We start from the raw sequence: 21,432 nt of genomic DNA, 5'->3' as shown, positions 1-21,432 counted from the left end.
TTTAAATTGATTTATTTTTTTTTAGATAATTTTAAACAGGCCAAGTTAATAAATATATCTATATTTTGTGTTAAAAGTATCTTATGGTATACTTTAAAGTTTCAGTAACACCATTAAATTATAAAATATAAATATTTTTATGTTTGTCTTGAATTAGAATGATTAATATTTTGTTTTTAAAATATTATTAAATTTTAAAAAGTATTTTAATAAATATTAATATTTTATTTATTTTTTAAAAAGTTCTTTTTATTTATTTGTTTATGTTAATATTTTAAAATTTTGAATATGTTTCGAAATTTTGAAACAAAGTCAAGGAGGAAGAGGAAGAAAATGTGAAAGCATGAATATTTTTTAAATAAAATATTAACTATTTCTATTTAATTATTTTTCAAAAAAAAAAAAAAAAAGAAATCAAATTAAATATTGAACTTTTTGAAAATTAAATTATTATTATTTTTTGGACATGGGTTGAAAAATTGAATCAATCCAACCCATTGCTTAAAATTTTGGTTAGGTTATAAATTTATTAATTTATATTGAATTGAATCAAAACAAATATAATTATATATGCAAATATTTATTTAATTTCAAAATTATTTATATTTAAAACAAGTTTTAAAAATAAATTATTGTAACTATTTAAAAGAAAATTGAATTACAAAGGTGTTGCTGGCATTGGAGCAATCCAAGTAACAAATGCGTTTGAACATATCTGATAAATCAGCTGCTTCGCATCACATAGTATGTGTCATGTTTAGACGTCCAAGATGATGCCACGTGTAAAAGGGAGAACATTACATGGAGATGAGGGATTTCCCAATATCGTGTAAGCCGCCGCTTTCAGTAGAGTCTGTGTTTGTTGCATAGGTATTTATGCCCTCCGCCAACGCCCACCTTCGTTTTCCCTCCTCGTAGATTCCGTTCCGATTCCAGGGTTTTACACCTCCTCGATCTTCTTCTTCGATCTCTGAACACTTCCCCCTTCTTTCCGCTCATTCCTCAATCCTCCTACGGATTGTATCCACTGCTTCTTCCTTTTCTCAATTGCCTCGCCATGGCAGACTGGCAAGACCTTCTCCAAACCGTCTTCATAGGTCTCATCTTCTCTTATCTTGTTGCTAAGTTGATCTCCATAGTCGTCTCTTTCAAGGAAGATAACCTATCTATTTCTCGTACCACTACTACTTCCTTTCCGAAATCCAGCGAAGGTGCTTCCACAACCAACCCAATCGAAATCGACCCGGCTGATGTCGGGTCGGGTTCGGGAGATTTCGGATTGGCGCATGAGGATGACTCTGTGATCGCCGAGCATGGTAGTGTTAGGAATGAGAGTTTTGGTGGGAGTGATACTGATGATGATGATTGGGAAGGGGTGGAGAGCACCGAATTGGACGAGCTGTTTAGCGCTGCCACTGCATTTGTTGCCGCCTCTGCTGCTGACCGCCTTTCACCGAAGGTCTCCAATGAAGTACAGTTGCAGCTCTATGGCTACTACAAAATTGCTACCGAGGGGCCTTGCAGCACGCCGCAGCCGTCTGCCTTGAAAATGACAGCTCGGGCCAAGTGGTATTGCTGTTTTTCTACGTTTATTTTCCCCTTACCTATTCGTTATGAAGATTCGTCACCACAGTTCCTAGCGATTGCTGGGTGAAAGACTGGTTTAATTGTTTACTGCTCTAATTATAATGCGCGTGAAATGGATTGTTTAAGAGTTTAAATGAAGGTTCCTTTTAACAAGGGTTCGGATAGGGAGGTAAAACCCTTGTTCCATCTAGCCTTTTTTATCAGGTTTTCACTGGTGGACACTGGGATAAAACTTAAATGATGACTATATTAGGAAATCCTGTCCAATTTAATCCATCTTTGGATCAGGGTCACTGTAGTAATGGCATGTGATGAAGTACGTTTAGGAATTTTATTCGAGTAGTTGGGTAGAAAAATAGTCACTATATCAACTAGACATGCTGCCGAGATTTCTATCGAGTTTAAGAAAGATTATGGAGTTCAAAGTCCACTTGCATGGGATAATGAAGTCCTAGTTTTTTGACAACCAAGTATTATAGGATTAGGTGGATGTCTTGTTGGCTCTAACACTCACAAATACATATATGGATTTGTATTAAAAAAAAAAGACTTATTGGTCTTTAAGCTGTATGATTCTTTACACTCTTCTCGTGAGTTATCATGTTGTTGTGTTATGATGAAAAGATAACGAAATAGAAATAATGAAGACGCCTGAAATCGACTGTGAGGAGGTAACAGTGTTATAGTTCATTTTGGCCCGAGTGTTTTATGTATACTTATCGGTAATTATCTTTACCAGGCAAGCGTGGCAGAAATTGGGTGCCATGCCTCCTGAAGAAGCAATGCAAAAGTACATTGATCTTGTTACTGAGTTGTATCCATCTTGGGTGGCTGGTGCAAGTGGGGTGAGTACTTAATTAGTTTATTTCACCATCTTTACGTGCCCTATTTGCTTCTTGTTTGTTTGTTTGTTGGTATTTTTATTCTCTTTATAATTAGCTTTGAATGCCTGTGAGGACCAGAAAAGCAAAGATGGAAATGCTGATGCTAAAAATAAAGATTCAAGAGGACCTATGGGGCCAGTCTTCAGCACTTTTGTATATGAGGAAACCGGGAATGATTTGTAAGGTTCCTTTTGATGATGATTATATTTGTTTTACTTATAAGCCACATTTTCATTTTCTTTTTCCTTCCCTTTTTAGTTTTTTGAAACCAAAATATTCCTTTCGTTGATATTATGAGCAGACCGAAATTTATAATTTATTCAAGTGTAAAGCATCCTATGTGAGCTGACAGACATGCAAAAGGAACTATGTATAGAGTGCCAATAGGAATAATGAAGTGCTGCCAAGTTAAAGGCTTCTCTAGCTGCTGCCTTAGTCCTTAAACATCCTATTATTGTCCTCACCATTCTGATATCTAGGATTAATTATTGTCCTCCTTGGTATGAAATTAAGAAGGTTCTAGTTTCATTTTGGATTTGTTGTTTTCAACACCTCTCTTTCCATTCTGATATCCTGGAGAAATCACTTGGCTCCTTGGTGTGAAATTAAGGACTTAGTAGCATTTTTTATTTGTCACCCCTTTCATACCATTCTGTGATAATGTGTCATGGTGGAATGAGGTTTTTGACTCTTAAGGTCTGGGAATGGCGTTGGAGTTTACTTGTGGAGGTTTGGAGTTGGAATTGCTTTGTGGTTGCTGAAGACTACACTTTTCAGGGGGATGGGGGATTGTGTTCGGCCTCCCACCATTTCCAAGTTAAACATGATCTTGTGAAGATCTTCATCGAATTTTGTGAGAAGGGGATCCTTCGGAACATTATGAATGAAATATAATTTGTTTGATTCCCAAAAGTTCTAGGGCTCATAAAAGTTATTTGTTCCATCAATGTAGAGAGTAATCTTTGGTAAAAAAAATTTCCACGACTTTGGTTGAAAGTACTAGAGAAGTGTTACAAAGTAGGCAAGTTTATCTTCTTATACTAAGGAGCTTTCATGGTGGAAGGACAAATTTTAGATAAGGTGTATGAAGTTATTGATGATTTTGAACGGTGGCGTAGTGTTATCCCTGATTCAAAACAATAGAAGAGTCTGGTTGCTCAACTCTTTGGTATCTGTATGCAAGTCTTTATATGTTAGCCTTCTCTCTTCTTTCCGTCAGCCTCTTCTTTCTCCTGTCTTTCCTAAGCTTTGGAAGGTTGAAGCCTAGGAAAAGATCAGATTTTCTCTTGGTTGGTTTGATTAGAGAGAATTGGTATCACGTGTTCATGGAGTTTTCCTCTTTCATGCTTATAACTTAGTGTAGGTTTTCTCTATTAGTAGGCTGTAATGGATCTTATTATATTCTTTGGAGGTATTCTACTGCACTTTTGGTGGAGTTTTTTCAAGAATTTTGGGTAGCCTTCAATTTTGAGAAAGAAAGTCTTGTTTTCCTATGCTGCAGGTTGTTCACTTACTCTTCACACTGTTTAACGCAGGATGTTGCTTTGGAAGTTTGGCTATTGGCTATTTTTCTCTTTCACCTGCCACCTAATCTTCTAATAGGTTGCTTAGTGGAAACTATTATTCATCTTTTGAGATAAAGGCCTGGAAGTGTGCGAAAACTGCTGGAACTATCTGGTTTGAAGGGAGAGGAGAGCTTTTCTGTGTTTAGAGGGTCCTGGAAGGTGTTTGGAATTGGACATTCTTTTATTCTTGTGATCAGCTTCCAATGATTAAGATTTATGGAAGGAGGAGGGGTCGGGAGAGAGATGATTTTGAGGGAAGCCAAGGTTGGAGGGGTGGGGGCAGCTATTTTGCAAGTTGTTAGAAGAATATATCATGTAAACCTAAGAAATAGGTAGAGAAGGGAGCAGATCTTTTTTGTAATATGAGAGTAGAGTGTTTTGGGAGAGATTGGGGAGCTCTCTAATTCTTCCTTGGTCATTGTATTCCTTATTGAACATAAACAACAATTGCTGAGTTAAATCAGCTTGCTTCTAGGCTGTTGTTTCCTTTTGTTTCTTGGGTGATGTTTCTTTGTTTTCTAATTCTCACTTGGTTCTTGTATTTCTCCTTGTTGTGTCTCGTCTTTTATAGCTCCCTTGTGCACCTGGTCTCTGTTTTACTTCTATGGCTTGGTTTGAGCGAAAATGGTTCATAATACTTTTGCAAAGAGATGAAAATGGTTAATAATATAATATATATAATTACCATGCATTCCTTCACCAGTTCAGTCTTCAAGAACTGACAATATTTACTAGGGTTTTTTCTTAGTTTACTATGATTACAACGGAGTGCCAATCTCAATGTGTTGATGATGAAGACATTTTGTCTTGATCATCATGTGTTGATGATGAAGACATTTTGTCTTGATCATCATACCATTAGTTTAAAAGGCTGTATGAGCTTTGTCCATTAATGAATTTGTTTTGTCATTTTATAAGAAATTGAATTTTTCATTTTATCTTCTCTCTCTCTCTCTCTCTCTCTCTTTTTTTTTTTTTTAAATTGCTTTATTAATTTTGAGATTTATACCAATTTCACCTCCATCTTTCCTTTTTTAGCTTTATTTTATGTTTTTGGGATATTTATTACGAGTGGAGTAGCTGTCCATTTTCATCATTTTGTTATCATTGTTTAAATAGGCCTCATTATTTTGTTAATTTGATATTTTATACTTAATATATTTTCCCGTTGCTGGAGTCTTATTGTTAATTACTGCTTACGGAGGGATTCTTCATTAGCCTTTTTGGATGTATATCTTTGCTGAAGCTTTTCAAGCCCACACAGGGAACCACACAACTGAAAGATTATTGTTTCAACTTTCAGGGAGCTGGAAGCCATTCATGCCTTTGCTAGAGAAGGAGAACTGGACAATTTGCTAAAGAGTGTAGAAAGTGGCGTTTCAGTGAATATCAAGGGTTCGTTTCTCAAGCAATCTCTGTTTTGGTTCCTAACAATATATAATTGTGCTTAATGTTTAATGTCTTTGAACATGAGTTACAAAGTCAGTAACCTCTTAGAAAAATAGAATTTATTGAAAGAAGTTCTTAACCTAATTTTTTTATTTCCAAAAATGAGATAGGTCTAATGAGTCATGGAGGTTGGTAAATGAATTGATTTATGATGATCTTCGAAGTTGGCATGTAGACTTGATTAAGTTAGTATGCCTCTATAGGACTCTTCACAGTCTAGGAAAACATATTGTTATGATCTTCGAAGTTGGCATGTGGACTTGATTAAGCAAATGAGGCCAACCAGGCTTAGTTTTATTGTTAATCTGCTTCCAAATTTGTTGTCCAAAAGAACTTTTAAGTGATTTAATGATGAGCTTGATGCCTCTGATCAAGGAAACGTTGTTTAGCATATCCACTATTAATAATGAGCCACAAATTAAATCCTGGTTTGTAAGAATTATGTATGGTTTCTAATGAAGTAGGTTACCTTCGTAGGGTTTTGAACCAGTAATTCAATTTTTATTATGATTCTAACTGTGGATAAGATTGAGTTGTCTTCTGGAGATGTGGCACTGTATGTATTTTTATTTAGATAACCTTCATTAGAAATCAACCGGTGAGTTGATGTGTGTTTTCGTTGTGTAAAGTTTCATTATCTATTGAATGATTCAATTAGGCGTACTATTATACCACTTTGCAAATGGCTAATATGATGACATCATTTTGATTTTAATCTGCTGCTTGCTTTTCTAATTTCATCATTGCACTCTAATCTACGACCCATTTTGTCCTCACATTTTATTGTGACCCTCCGTCAATGACTAGTAATGATGGTATGGTGGTGTCTACGTCATTCTCTCTCTCTGTCTCTCTCTCTGTCTATATATATAAGAGGGAGCTCGAGCTAATTGGATTTGTTTGTTTTATGTTTTTTATTTTTAAAATTTTAAAATTTTGTTTATTTATGGGTTGATCATTTTTTTTTTTAAATGAAACGAGAAACCGCTACATTTGGAAGCCATGAACTGTACAAGCTCACAAAAATAAACAAAAGAATTTTACTTATCTTTAAAGACCCTATCATTCCTGTGCTTCCAAATTAACCACAAAATAGCTTTAGCTACATCCTATTATATTTTTCCCCCTACTTTTTGCTTGTGCTATACCTCGTTTTCTTTCTTTCCTTTCTTTTTTTTAGTTTTTCCCTTTGAAAGGAAGCATAATTTCATTAATATAAAGTCATATACAGAAAGGGGGGAGAGTCCCCGCTGAGGCTAATTGGATTTACCAAAAAATGCCCTCCATGTAACCTTTAAAGAGTAATTAGAAAACATATTTCTAACTTACGTCAAGAGGCTGCTGTAGAAAGGATCTGATCAATTAGATAAGGGTAATTTCCTTCCTGTCCACCAAAAATTCTGTATTTCCTCTCAATCCAAGTATCTCAGAGGAGTCTTCTAATGATATTCGGCCAACTATTTTAGTCTTTTTCTTGATGGGGTGATTCAGTCAAAAGGAGTGAAGATCGGAGGTAATTGTTTTATTAAGAGGCAGGACCCAATCAAATGAAGCTCAGATTTGACTACAAAAAGTAGTAGCAATTTGACAGTGGACAGAGGTGTGATCTTGTGCCTGTAAAGATTGCAACAATTTGGGCATAGAGCTAGCCAGGGGCTTCTTTTCTGCATTGTTTCTTGGGTATTGCTGCTGTACAAAGGATTGATACTTCCTTCTGATATTTGTTTTTCCAGATCACTTTATAAGTTTCAGATTGGTAAATGCCCCTTAGGTTATTTAGGTCTCTTAGGAGAGAGCTGCAAATAAAAGTGACCGGAGGGCTCAATGTCCAAGTCCATGAATCCAGGAGATTGGTTGGAGTGAAGCCTAAAAAATATGACTCATGAGTGAGAGCCAATCCACATTCCTTCTTCATTGAGATTTCTTCTAGAATTGACGTTTCAGACTGAAACTTTGTTTTCAAGAAATTTTTAAATCATGAAGCCAATTGAAACTAAATTTTGCTTCTAAGACTTTCAAATTCTAAACTTCCCTATTCTGTAGAAAGAGAAACTTTACAGATATTCAAATGATTAGCCTTTTCGTTTCCTACAGCATTCCGGTGGAAATCCCATGTTTTCGTCTTCAGCATTTCTTTCTAATAACAAACACTAGTTCCATCTCTAACAAAGAGAGAACATTTGTTGAAGTATTTCCCATAACAGACTGCACGACCCTTGGATTTCATCCATCATGTTTATCCATTGCAGCAACTTAACATAATTTTCACTCAATTGATCTTTAAAAATTATGGGAGTACCCAGAAGGATAAACAATTAGGTGCCCGGCTTCCTTTGCTATGTCCAATTCTATTAGCTTGTAGATGCGCTATTGACTTTTTGAAGATCGATGCCAGGAGAGGAAGTCTGACCAACAAAAACTATTCTAATAGTCAGGTATAGATAATCAATTTTCCTCGAATAGTCCAATTTCATGATTTTCCTACAAGACCTCTTTTGTGTAATGTTCTTTTGTCCCAAGTTTAGTAAAGAGCCATTCCTAAACCCTCTGACAGATAACATCTAAATCTTTCTTCCCCAAATTCTTACATCTAGCTTGAAACTTGCTGAGATTTAAATCTGCACTCTTAGTATGGGAAGTCTCATGCCATCCCCATGAGAGAAGGGTCTAGCTGTATCTTCATATTCGAATTCTAAATTTCGAAATACTTCTTGAATCTGGGTATAACTTGAATTTAGATGAAAATAACATTTGAAAATATCATGTCATGCAGTGCTTCTACTAACGTTCTCTGTGTTTATTATTATTATTATTTTTTCTTGCAAATGATTCAAGGAACACGCTAGAGTGGCTACATTTTTCTTTTCCTTTCAAGGATGATATTGAGTAATATCTTTCCTAAACAATTCTTTTGAACGATTGCAGATAGTGAAGGCCGGACCCCATTGCATTGGGCAGTGGATCGTGGGCATTCTAATGTTGTGGAGCTGCTTGTTAGCAGGAATGCGGATATCAATGAAAAGGTACCTAGAATGTATTTAACATTATATTTACCGATCAAGATTGTTTGCGATGTTTTCATACCACTGATCCGAACCTCTACTCGGTGGCAAGCATTTTTCCTGTGTCATATTGCAAATTTACTGCCAATATTAAACAGAAATGACTCTTAATTAAGGCTAGCTTTAAAAGCAAAATTGTGCATTTAGATTGTAGATTTGTTTTTGAAAAGTTCTATACAAATTACTACTTAGTACTAGTGTCCTACTGGATCTACCCTTCGTTTCCTACGTGAATGAAATTTGGTGCACTCTTTGATATAGGACATTGATGGCCAAACTCCATTGCATTATGCCGTTGTATGCGACAGAAAATCGATTGCTGAATATCTTGTGAAGAACAATGCCAACATTAACGAAAAAGATAATGATGGAAAGTCACCTTGTGATCTTTGCGAATCTATCTGGCCTTTCATGGTCTCTGCGGGGAAGTAGAAACTGGCAGATGGATTACCATGTTCAGTGTGCCTTTTTCCCTTCTATCTTCTAATTGATTATTCCACACGTTCCTTTTGAATGTAAATACTCCCATGCATGGCCTTTCCTAACAACTTCATTATAAATAGATTTGGAGTATTTATCATACTTACCTGTTTCATATCAGATGATGCTGATGACGACAGTAATGTATCTCTCTCATTAATATTGTCATTCAGGGTAAAATAGATAGTAGATATTATACCATGTGATAATTTGACACCATTGATGTTCATGGAATTGTCTCTATTTCTGATAGTTTAATATCAAATGAATAGGACTTGACAACCATTGCTTAGGAAATGGTGTTTTGGGAAGAATATGGGATGATTTTATTGGGTATGTAGATAATCCATGCTGCTATCTTATTAATTCTTATGCAGGCACTCCTTTTCCACTGTAGATAAATTTGTCTTTGATGAGTTTCTTTACGGAAGCTCGCCCGACCTAACGATAGTTGCATTACTCGACTCACTCTTGTAAATTTCTAGTTGTAAATTGAATTGTTTGGTATAATAGTTGTCTGTGTTATATAAAGGATGATAAGAGGAAGGTATAAGCCATTTTAGCAAGTTTGGGATGAGTTTTGAGGTGATAAAATGGTATTTTACTCCTTAGTTATTTGTGATGTCATACTAAAATAATGATTTGAATGCTTTATGAAGGAACCACTCTTCATTTTAATGTGCTTCTGAATAGGTTTGTAAAGCTTGAAGTTGGGTTGGTGGCCTTGGGACTCGCAATCCTAACAAGCTTACTCTCATGGGTATTCGAGCCATTTATTAATGGAGGCATCGCCTATCTTCATAGCGGGGTCCCAACAAAAATTAATTAATACATAGGTTCAGTTTGAGGTCGAGTGTTGCAAATAGAGAGTTGGTCAGTCATCGGATGTTGGTAGAAATTTGGAACAATTGTTCATAATAATTGTTTTTGGAACCTCCTTAATGGTTGAAGTAAAGAGCATTGAATGTGTTGAGGTAGAGCTTCTTGTAGGTCCAAAATTATTTCTTGAAATAAACCCAACAGTTATGCAATTATAATAGAAGTCCACAATTTTCGATCTAAATGGGAGGTAATAAGTATTTTTATCGATTTGGTTAAGTTACAAGTTTAGAGCGCTTTTTTTAATTTAGTCTATGATTTTAAATCTTCAATTTTGTTCATATAGCTTCAATTTAGCTTAAGTTTGGTTGTTTTAAGTTCGTTTTATAGTTTGTCACTCACAATATTAGTCAAAGCGAAAATTTCTTTTCACAAATTGAAATAGTGACCGATTGGTGGTCATAAACTTTTAGAATCACCGGACTAGATCTAAACTATGTCCAAACTATATGGAACAAAGTTTTATACGATAAAAAGTGTAATTATGTAGCATATGTTTAAAAAAACGGAATACAAATGGCGTTAGGCGATCCTATTTCTCTTGAAATCTCTCAAGTTAGAATTTCCATATTCTCAATTGGAAGTGTTTAAGGTCGGCATGACTACTATTTAGTCAATCTAAAAATATTGGAGCCAAGTTTTGAATTAATTTATGCAATTATTTTAGCCGATTTTCCAATACAAAAAATGAGGCTACGTATTGAATATTTTTTTAATACTCAAGCCATGATTTTCCATTATTTTTCCAAGTAAAGGTAAAGCACCAATGTACGGATGACGACATACCTATCGAGACCATGAAAATAAAATCAGAATAGTTGTATTTTCTTTTAAGTTGTAGCCCTTAGGTTACATCAAGCACGTATGCATTTCTTTTAAAGTTCTTATTAGGAGTCGTTCTTCTTATATTTTTCAACTTCGCTATTTCATTGATGTTACATTTTTTTTAAATGAAAAATGAATTTTATGAATATTTAAGTTTATAACAACATTTATAGTAAAAATACTTTAAAAAAAATTTCACACATAATAAACACGTCATACATGCACTAATAACTTTATTTTTAAAATAAAGTCATTACAAATAATAAGCTAAATCCTAAATTAATTTTAATTCCATTCGATTAAACTCTAAATTTGCACTTAATGCCTCTTTAAAAATCAAATTAGAAAATTGCTCCCAAAATCAAAAATTCCAAACAAAATTCAATGAACAAAAACACCAAAAATCATGTTATACCAATGCCTAACCTACCAACTTAACCATAGGTTAAATCATTAGTAACTTCACAATTGATTGTTCTATCGTGGATCGGGTAGAAACCTTTTTTGAGTTAGTTTAGATCTTTTTTCAACCTCCTCGGGTTGATCCAATACCTAAGTTAAAGTTAAATTAAATTCATTTGTCTTCAACCTACTCGAATTGATCTGATACCTAAGTTTTTAAATTGATCCGACACAAACCAATTTAACCCATAATAATATATAATCTAAAACTATATTTTTAATCTAAATTAGTTAATGTTTTCGGCTAATTAATTATTTAAAAATTTTAGGTATATTTTGAATTAAAATAAAAATAATAATTGATATTTTAAAATGATTGAATTTTCCTCTTATTTTATCATATGACTTTTTCTTAAAAATTTTAATGATGATAAATTTGTGTTTGTCTTCTCCAGCAAGGCATCAGCGGACGTTGTGATTGGTTGTACAAGTCAGACCTAAAACCCTAAAATGGAACCAAATGCATCTGAATTTTTCTCTTAAATTATTGCTTTTTTGGGCGGAAAAAAAAAAAAAAAATAATTTAGTTTTTAGCATTTCAAGTCCAGCCCTTTGCGCCCTTCCATTTTCTTCTCCCTCCTCTCTTCCTTTTGCCCCTTCCCTTCCTCTAGGGTTCCTCCAACTGCCGTCTTTTCGCTCCTCCACACTCTCTTCTTCGTTCTTGCAATCCTTTCAATTTTCCCAATCCAGGTATTGATTTCTCTCCCATCTTCGAAAATCCCCTTCTGTTTTTTGTTCATTCGGTTTCATTTTGCTTGCTGATTTTTTTTTTCCCTTTTGATCTGTGCATTTTCTATTTGATTTTCCCCGATTCATCCATTTTCTGTTTTGTATCTTCGTTAGGATTCAGTTCTTGATGTTTTTTGTATTGCCTTTTCAGTATCAGTGTTTTTGTTTATTTGTTTAATTTTTTGAAGTGGAACCAGTATGTTTATAGTGGTCTGTGTAGCATCGCGTTTAAAGGTTATTTCGATCCTGTGAAAATTTGTTGTCATTTTTGTTTCTTATGGTTTGAACCGGAAGATATCGATATCGACATAGACGGTTGGTCCATATGACTTTAAGGGGCTGGGTTCTCGATAGATCACCTGCAGTTCAATTAGTTTTATTAGTTTCTTTTGGTTATGCTGTTGAGATCTGGGTTCTTGCTCTTTGTTCCTGGGTTTTGCGATTGCTATAGCTAGGTTTCGTTTTTCCATTATTATTTCTGATTGAGCTTTTTGGGATGGGATGAATATTTTCTTAGTAAATGAATTTAGGTTCCTCAATTAAGAATCTGTTGACCGTTAATTTGGAGTTTCAGGTGAAACATGGCATTGGAGGTTACGCAGGTTCTTCTGAATGCACAGTCAATAGATGCAAATGTGAGGAAGCAGGCGGAGGATAGTTTAAGGCAATTTCAGGAGCAAAACCTTCCCAGCTTCTTGCTGTCTCTCTCTGGTGAATTAGGAAATGAGGAAAAGCCAGTTGATAGTCGTAAATTAGCCGGACTGATACTTAAGAATGCACTGGATGCTAAGGAACAACATAGAAAATTTGAGCTCATTCAGAGATGGCTATCACTGGATAGCAATGTGAAGTCCCAGATTAAGACTTGCTTGTTGAATACACTGTCTTCAGCAGTGGCTGATGCTAGGTCCACAGCATCGCAAGTCGTTGCAAAGATTGCTGGCATTGAGTTGCCTCAGAAGCAATGGCCTGAATTGATAGGTTCTCTATTGTTAAATGTTCATCAACAATCATCCCATGTCAAACAAGCCACCTTGGAGACCCTTGGTTATTTATGTGAGGAAGTTTCTCCAGACGTGTTAGATCAAGATCAAGTGAACAGGATATTGACAGCTGTTGTCCAGGGAATGAATGCATCTGAAGGAAACAATGACGTACGACTTGCTGCTACGCGATCCTTGTACAATGCTCTTGGGTTTGCTCAAGCAAACTTTAGTAATGATATGGAGCGTGATTATATCATGAGAGTTGTTTGTGAGGCAACATTATCTCCTGAAGTGCGGATACGTCAGGCAGCTTTTGAATGTTTGGTTTCAATTGCGTCGACATACTATGACAAGTTAGCTCGCTATATCCAGGATATTTTTGGCATTACAGCAAAGGCTGTTAAGGAGGATGAAGAGCCTGTTGCTCTTCAGGCCGTTGAATTCTGGAGTTCTATTTGTGATGAGGAGATAGATATCTTGGAAGAGTATGGGGATGACTTTACTGGGGATTCTGATGTACCGTGCTTTTATTTCATCAAGCAGGCACTACCTGCGCTTGTGCCCCTGTTACTTGAGACACTTCTAAAGCAGGAAGAGGATCAGGATCAGGATGAAGGGGCTTGGAACATTGCCATGGCTGGGGGTACATGTCTGGGGCTTGTTGCACGCACGGTTGGAGATGATATTGTTCCACTTGTTATGCCATTCATTGAAGAGAACATTACAAAATCAGATTGGAGGCAGAGGGAGGCAGCCACTTATGCTTTTGGTTCAATTTTGGAGGGGCCTGCTCCAGAAAAATTAATGCCAATTGTTAATGTGGCTTTATCGTTCATGCTGACTGCATTGACTCAGGATCCCAATAACCATGTGAAAGACACAACCGCATGGACCCTTGGACGGATATTTGAATTTCTTCATGGCTCCAATATAGATACACCCATTATTAATCAGGCGAACTGTCAGCAGATCATTACAGTTTTGCTTCAGAGCATGAAGGATGTTCCAAATGTCGCAGAGAAGGCCTGTGGTGCTCTCTATTTTCTTGCTCAAGGTTATGAAGATGTTGGCCCATCATCTCCTTTAACACCATTTTTTCAAGAAATTGTTCAGTCCCTTTTGACTGTTACTCACAGAGAAGATGCTGGGGAATCGCGTTTGAGGACTGCTGCATATGAAACATTGAATGAAGTTGTGAGGTGTTCAACTGATGAAACAGCACCAATGGTGTTGCAACTGGTTCCTGTCATTATGATGGAATTGCACAATACTCTTGAGGGGCAAAAACTTTCATCTGATGAAAGGGAGAGACAAGGGGAACTACAAGGCCTGCTCTGTGGGTGCTTACAAGTTCTTATTCAGAAGCTAGGATCATCAGAGCCAAATAAGTATGCCTTTATGCAGTATGCAGACCAAATAATGGGACTTTTCCTGAGGGTATTTGCTTGCAGAAATGCCACTGTACATGAGGAAGCAATGCTGGCGATCGGAGCTCTTGCCTATTCAACGGGCCCAGATTTTGGTAAATACATGACTGAGTTCTATAAATATATAGAAATGGGGCTTCAGAATTTTGAGGAATACCAAGTTTGTGCCGTCACTGTTGGTGTGGTAGGGGACATATGCAGGGCATTGGAGGATAACGTTTTGCCCTACTGTGATGGAATTATGACTCAGCTGCTCAAGAATTTGTCCAGTGATCAGTTACATCGTTCTGTTAAGCCCCCTATTTTCTCATGCTTTGGTGATATAGCACTGGCTATAGGGGAGAATTTTGAGAAGTACTTGATGTATGCGATGCCCATGCTTCAAAGGGCAGCAGAGTTATCTGCACATACTGCAGGTATTGATGATGAAATGACTGAGTATACGAATTCTTTGAGAAATGGGATTTTGGAGGCATATTCAGGGATCTTCCAAGGTTTCAAGAGCTCTCCAAAAACTCAGCTTTTGGTCCCTTATGCCCCTCATATACTTCAATTCTTGGATAGTATTTACATCAGAAAAGACATGTATGTACTTTGCTGAGCTCTCTCTCTCTCTCTCTCTCTCTCTCTCTCTCCCCCCCCCCCCCCCCCCCCCCCCCCAGCTGTGAGTGTGAATATGTGTTCTTAAATTGGAATTATTTATTTGATGTTTTCATACTTGTTTTCCCTGTAGGGATGAAGTTGTTATGAAGACAGCCATTGGAGTCCTTGGAGACCTGGCCGACACACTGGGTAGCCATGCTGGTTCCTTGATTCAGCAATCTGTCTCAAGCAAAGAATTTTTGAGTGAATGCTTGTCCTCCGATGACCATTTGATTAAAGAATCTGCTGAATGGGCTAAGTTGGCCATCAGCCGTGCCATTTCAATTTAGGCCTCTGCTGGTTGGAAAATTATTTTTTTTCACATTTGAAGTCCTTGCATGCATATGGGTGTGTTGAGTTGGGGTCCGGATTGCATCTTTCAAGTCTTCACTCTCAGGACAACGGGAAGCTGTTCACTTCTAGTTGTCACTAACACTTGCATCATCATCATCATCATCATGAAAGCATTGCTAACTATTGCATTAGCAGCGTCAAGTCGGGATCTTGTATGTCATGGTAGAATGGGAGGAGGGAGCGTCCATTAGCGCCCCCAGTTCGTATGGCTTGGTCGGTTCGAATTGTATCTATCTCTGACTTGAGATAGTGTCCAACCTAGTGGGGTTTGCCTTGCCAACAAATGGTTTTGGGTTGTGGAAATGGATCAAGTACAGGAGTGTTCGTTCACTTCTTCTTCCCCTGATTAAACACCCTAGTGCTTTTTTCTCTAAACTTCTACTCTCTAGCAGATCTAGTTCGACACTTTTTACCCTTTTGTTTATTTTTTCTGCATCAGTCTTGTGAATTTTTTCATGGTCTGGTTGTATTCTGGTCTTTCCTGTGAAATTCACTTCATATTTGTATACGTCGTTTGGTTCAGTTTCTCATAGCAACAGAAAGCATGAAGGGTCATCATTATATATCATATCCTATCTTTGCATTTCCATTTGGTCGTGTTTTGTAAGTTCATCATACATGATCAATACGGTGAATTCACATAAATCATTATATATCCCACAGGTCATTTTTGAAGTACAGTCCGTCTTTCTTTATTTGTTTATACATCCGATATCTTATTATTTTGCAAGTGAAAATTGTATTGGAAACATCTTAAAGGTTGTGATGCTCGCAGCCCCTGTAGGAGTTGAGGATTTTGTTGGCTTGTATATATTGTCTGTATAAGGAAAGTTTTGATGATTGGTAATTGAAGTTCATTTTTGAAAAAAGACCATTGTTATATATTCATAGCTAAGATGTCATTTGTTTAGTACTTGCTTATCATGTTCATAGTGTTTTGTGTACACTTTCTCGTTCTTTCCGTAGCATTTTTGTCTGTTAATGGCCATTTGGATCATTAAATTTTTGTGTCATTGTGGCCAACTTTTCATTGTTTACAAGATATAATGAGAATGAGATCATAAAACTAATATTTTCTAGATGTAACGTTGTCTTTGGTCTTAGTATCTTTTTATAATTTATTTATGAATTTTCAAACTCAAGCTCAACATCAGAATCATTTGATGAAGCCACAAGGTCCTTTTTGTGTTGCTGGATCTTTCGATTTGTAATTGGAGTATCACTTTGATTTCATCTTCTTATCTATATAAAAAAAATTTTGGACCCACTCGAAATTTTCAGTTTTTAAATTTTGATTCGTTTGTTGAATTTGTCAGATTATCGTTTTTAAATAAATGATTCTGTTATTTATTGTGTTAGGCAGATAGAATTTGTTGACCATTTGGTTATCTAACTTGTTTTGTCCATCTAACCCTCTTCAATCTCTTTATTTAATTCTGTTCTTATCCACTTTTATCTCTCTCTAATTGATCCACCACCAAGTTTCAATGAGCCAAACCATGAAGCGTTTGAGCTTAAAACGTCATCAAATCATCGATATCTTACACGAAACAAGAGCTGCTCAAACATAACCACAAACCCAATAGCATATGTTATTTAAACCATAAGCACCAAAGACAGACCCTCTTTTAAGGCTTTCCATTTCCGGGCTTCTTCGGATCGTGCCTATTATTCGCTTTCGTATCATCGTAGTCCTCTATGTCGAGTCTCATAAGCTTCCTTCCATTCATTCCGACCCCACCAACCTTTTCACATTCAAGAAAAAAAAAAACCATTTACTTACACGATAACAACACTTTAAATCTCACATCTTTTAAACATTACTTAATACCATGTAAATCGTCTTATCTGCAACCTTGACGTCTCGAACCGATTCAACCATGCCTAATACAAAGAAATATACATACATTAGCATCGATCGAAACAACAAAACTATGGAACTTAATGAGAAAGCAGAAGTCAGTTACCCGAAGAGAAAGGAACGGAGATGGAGAGGAGGAGAAGAAGGAGGAGAAAGAATTTAAGGCTTGGAGACATTGTATTGTATTGTATTGAGGTAAAAGCAAAGGTAGGGGTAGGAGGGCATGGGAGTGAGGGTTTTATCCTTGATTTCCAAAGGAGAATGAGAGAGCAATTGAGAAGGTGTTGTCATGGTGCTTCCCCCCAATAGCTACACAATCATGATTTAGTGCATTAACTTTTAGCCCACATCCATTTAAGTCAACTCTTTCCACTGTTCATATTTTTTGGGGTTAAAACTTAAAAGAAACAACAAGTGTGATTATATGCATGTCTATAATGTATGCAGCCAATCCCCTTGCATGGCCGAACCTGTTGCCAAATTTAGTGCTTGGCTTGACTTGACTTGACTGTCGGTTTCGGTTCTTTATGTATTGTCGTTAGGCTCACGGTTTTAAGATGCGTCTATTAGGGAGAGGTTTCTACACCCTTGTAAGAAATATTTCATTCCTCTCTCCAACTGATTTGGGATCTCACAATCCATCACCCTTGGAGGCCCAATGTTCTTGCTAGCACACCATCTAGTGTCTGGCTTTGATACCATTTGTAATTGCCTAATCCCACCGCTAGTAGATATTGTTCACTTCGACTCGTTATACATCGTTGTCAGCCTCATGGTTTTAAAACACATCTACTAGGGAGAGGTTTCCACACCCTTATAAGGGATTGTTCTCTTCTCCAACTGATGTGAGATCTCACAATCCATCACCCTTTGGGACCTAGTGTCCTCGCTAGCACACCGCCCAGTGTCTGGCTCTAATACCATTTGTAACTGTCCAAGCCTACTGCTAGTAGATAGTGTCTGCTTCGGTCCGTTACATATCGCCATCAGTCTCATGGTTTTAAAATGCGTCTACTAAGAAGAGGTTTTCACACCCTTATAAGAAATGTTTTGTCCCCCTCTCCAACTAATGTGAGGTCTCATAATCCACCCCATTTGGGAGCCCAGTGTCCTTGTTGGCACACCGTCTAGTGTCTGTCTTTGACACCATTTGTAACTATCCAAGCCCATCACTAGTAGATATTGTTCGCTTTGGCTCGTTATGTATTGTTGTCAGCCTCACGACTTTAAAACACATATACCAGGCAAGAGTTTCCACACACTTATAAAAAATGTTTCGTTCTCCACTCCAACTGAGGTAGAATCTCACGTAAAAAGCTTCTCAATTTCAAATGGGTACAGTTAGAAAACTTCATACATATGAATCTTAATATCATGCATATAAAGTAGTGAAAATTCCAAAATGCCGAGTCGTAACAAGCTAGCCGTACTAAAAGGTTGAGCCGGATCGATTTAGACTACCATTTCTGTAGGAAAAGAGAGTTGGGTTTCTATCACTTTCTAAGTTAAATAGATGCACTAAGGCATGAGAAGGAGACAACTCAGCATATCAAATTCTGTAAACAAATATTTTAAAATTTTTTAATCACTTGTTTACACAAAACACAAAGCTTAATTAATAATGATGGTGTTTATGTTTATGGGATAATGATTCACTAATTAAACTTATGACTAACTTTTATACCATATTGGTATTTTAAAAAAACATAATTGATAAACTAAAAAAGGAAAAAAAAAAAAAAGGATATCTCTAAAAAATTGTGGACGGTTTTCGGTTTTGCCCTGTCTGTTAGATGAACACGACTCTCCACAATGGTATAAGACTTTCATCCAACACCTCCGCTTAATCGAGCCTCGACTCCTTTTCTTTTGAAGATTTTACAAACATGGCTAAGTTTAGGGCAGGACTCTAATACCATGTTACGAATCACGGATCTCTAGAATGGTATAATATTGTCCAACAGAGATATTATTATTTGATTATAAACCCATGATCATTCCCTAGATGAGTCGAGGTGGGACTTTCATCCGACACTGCATTGTGAACATCTCTTAAATTTAAGGGTCGAGTTATGAGATTCAAATTTTCACAAATTAGTAAGACAAACCAATTTGAATATAACTTAACTGTAACGTAAATGATTTGACGTAACACTGATAAATTTTTTTTAAAAAATAGTAAAATGGCATCATAATCATAATGGGTGAATCAAATTCAAGAGTGCGATTGAATATATATAGCTTTAGTGATACAGATCAAAAGCTTGGTACAATCAAAGTGGTGTGTGCTATTCAGTTCGTTTGATGTCTATTTAATTTATGGAAAGAAAAAAAAAATTACCCGTGATTTTTATTTTTTTAATTAATAATTTGAATTTTTATCCAAATTTTAAACTAAGCTTATAATTTATAGTATTTATAAATTTTAAAATATATATATTTTAATGAATTGGGAAACTAAATTGTAACCATTGTTTTTGCTTCAAATGGGATTGTGGTTGTCACATCATTAATAATAATAATAATAATAATAATAATAAAAAAAAAAAAAAAAAAAAAAAAAAGCCTAATTCCACTTTCTCTTACGCTTCCATCACGACATTATTCCGATACAGTGTTATTCCCTTAAAAGAAATTAGATATGAATCTAATTTACATCTCGACATTACATCATTTGTTGTTTTGTTTCTCGTCCGGAAGTAAGCATTAAGAATCAGAGGTCTCTTTTGTCTTCGAGAGTTTTGAACATTTGACATCATGGTCGATAGATGTAATGTATAGAATTTGAGCTGTTTATGCTCGGAAGGTAATTTAGTTTCTCATTTCCTCCGCTCTACCTTAATGAACTCAATTTTTTTTTTTTTTTTTTTTTATCGAGTTTAGTTGTGATGAAGAGATTAGATGATCCGTTCTAAGTCCTCTTACTCGTATTTTTACTATTTGTTCATCAATAGATGATCCCTTTGTTAAAAGGTAACCTAAAACATCTGAAATCAAAGTTATAAAACGGGAAAGTTATATAGTTTTCAATCATCTAATCTAAAAGTTTGCAATCGATCATATGGAAGCTTTAATTGTTTCATAAACGTAATAACACTTTCATTTTTTGTTACCTACTGAATAAGTTAATGGGTAGATTGTGTTAACTCACGGCAAGACCACAACTTACTGCTATTCCTATTCTAATGTATCAAGAATAGAATAGGTAGTACGTGCCAGCTATCACAACCATGCTATGAGTGTGTCAAGATTACGACATCTCACGGTTGAAGATGTATAATGGCTAAGTTTTTTATTTACTTGTATCCTATTATTGCTTGTAGAGTGGTTCGAATCTCAAACAAATGTTCTTGCCTTGAGATATTCGATGAACAAAGTAATTCGAATCCTACGTTTTTTTATAGTTTTGTAGTGATTTCCTTATCATTTTTTTCATCTCTTAACAAAAAGAAGAAGAAAAAAAAAAAAAAAAACTAAATTCATAAAAATACCTTTAAACTTAAAAATATACATAAATATCAAAGAGTCAGAAATATAATTGGGATCGAAGGTGTGTATTCTATTGGATGATCGAGAACAGTGTGCCAACCACAGTCCTCGGTCTAGTAGAATGATTGAGAATATCTGTAGCCAATTCAAGACCCAGATTAAGATTAGGAGGCTACCTGTCGATGACGAAATCTGGATAGCTCGTCACAAACATCAAAGAATCGCTAGAGAGACCAGAAATTAACACTTTTCAAATGTGGGCTTAAAAGGATGATATATCTTGTGGAAGGATGATATATATCTCAATTCATTCGTCATCCTCCGTTCTAATTTCTGTCACTTTTCTTCGGTTGTTCCTCTTTTCCTACTCTAAGATTCTTCGAACATGATGAACTAGTGGGTCTTAGTTTGGATAGAAATTGAGTCTAAAACAAAGCCATGATGGAAAAATCCTTCCTTAAACACGGTTGGTTTGTGGAACAGTGGGTTTGGATTTTGGAAAGTGATGGTACCGTAGGAATTGTAGGTTTGCGGAATAGGCATATAGATTTGCGACTTGTGGTGATGTATGGACTAGTCGAGGACTCTAATTTGTGACTTGAGGACTAGTAGTGGTTGCTTAAGGTTCGGAAGTAACGACAATGGTTTGAAAGTTGTTGAAAGAAGGAAGTTGTGGTACTCGATTGGACTTATCACGATGGATGATCGACGGTGGTAAAAGCTTCTCTGATTGAGTTAGGGTTTGACTTTA

At 36.0% G+C, this 21,432-nt stretch overlaps 3 protein-coding genes across 3 annotated transcripts; 2 read left to right on the top strand and 1 right to left on the bottom strand.

The window, feature by feature from the left end:
* The first annotated feature begins 847 nt into the window (after nt 1–847).
* Nucleotides 848–9,309, top strand: LOC111809334 (acyl-CoA-binding domain-containing protein 2). Its single transcript, XM_023695776.2, has 6 exons — nt 848–1,569; nt 2,327–2,432; nt 2,550–2,650; nt 5,340–5,431; nt 8,411–8,508; nt 8,809–9,309. Exons 1-6 carry the CDS (start codon nt 1,058–1,060, stop codon nt 8,977–8,979), a joined length of 1,080 nt encoding a protein of 359 aa, XP_023551544.2. The 5' UTR covers nt 848–1,057; the 3' UTR covers nt 8,980–9,309.
* A 2,414-nt stretch (nt 9,310–11,723) lies between these two features.
* LOC111808398 (importin subunit beta-1) lies at nt 11,724–16,006 on the top strand. Its single transcript, XM_087117029.1, has 3 exons — nt 11,724–11,883; nt 12,497–14,920; nt 15,069–16,006. The coding sequence occupies exons 2-3, from the start codon at nt 12,504–12,506 to the stop codon at nt 15,265–15,267; spliced, it is 2,616 nt and encodes an 871-aa protein (XP_086973155.1). The 5' UTR covers nt 11,724–11,883; nt 12,497–12,503; the 3' UTR covers nt 15,268–16,006.
* An 810-nt stretch (nt 16,007–16,816) lies between these two features.
* LOC111808397 (uncharacterized) lies at nt 16,817–17,451 on the bottom strand. The gene is made up of 3 exons (XM_023694334.2): nt 17,299–17,451; nt 17,163–17,215; nt 16,817–17,076 (listed from the first exon to the last, which is right to left on the bottom strand). The coding sequence occupies exons 1-3, from the start codon at nt 17,366–17,368 to the stop codon at nt 16,960–16,962; spliced, it is 240 nt and encodes a 79-aa protein (XP_023550102.2). The 5' UTR covers nt 17,369–17,451; the 3' UTR covers nt 16,817–16,959.
* Between the last annotated feature and the right edge of the window lie 3,981 nt (nt 17,452–21,432).

This window comes from Cucurbita pepo, chromosome 13 (genome assembly GCF_057944985.1).
Source record: "Cucurbita pepo subsp. pepo isolate OVF chromosome 13, ASM5794498v1, whole genome shotgun sequence".
Taxonomy (NCBI): Eukaryota; Viridiplantae; Streptophyta; class Magnoliopsida; order Cucurbitales; family Cucurbitaceae; genus Cucurbita; species Cucurbita pepo.
This window is presented reverse-complemented; position numbering and strand designations above follow the sequence as displayed.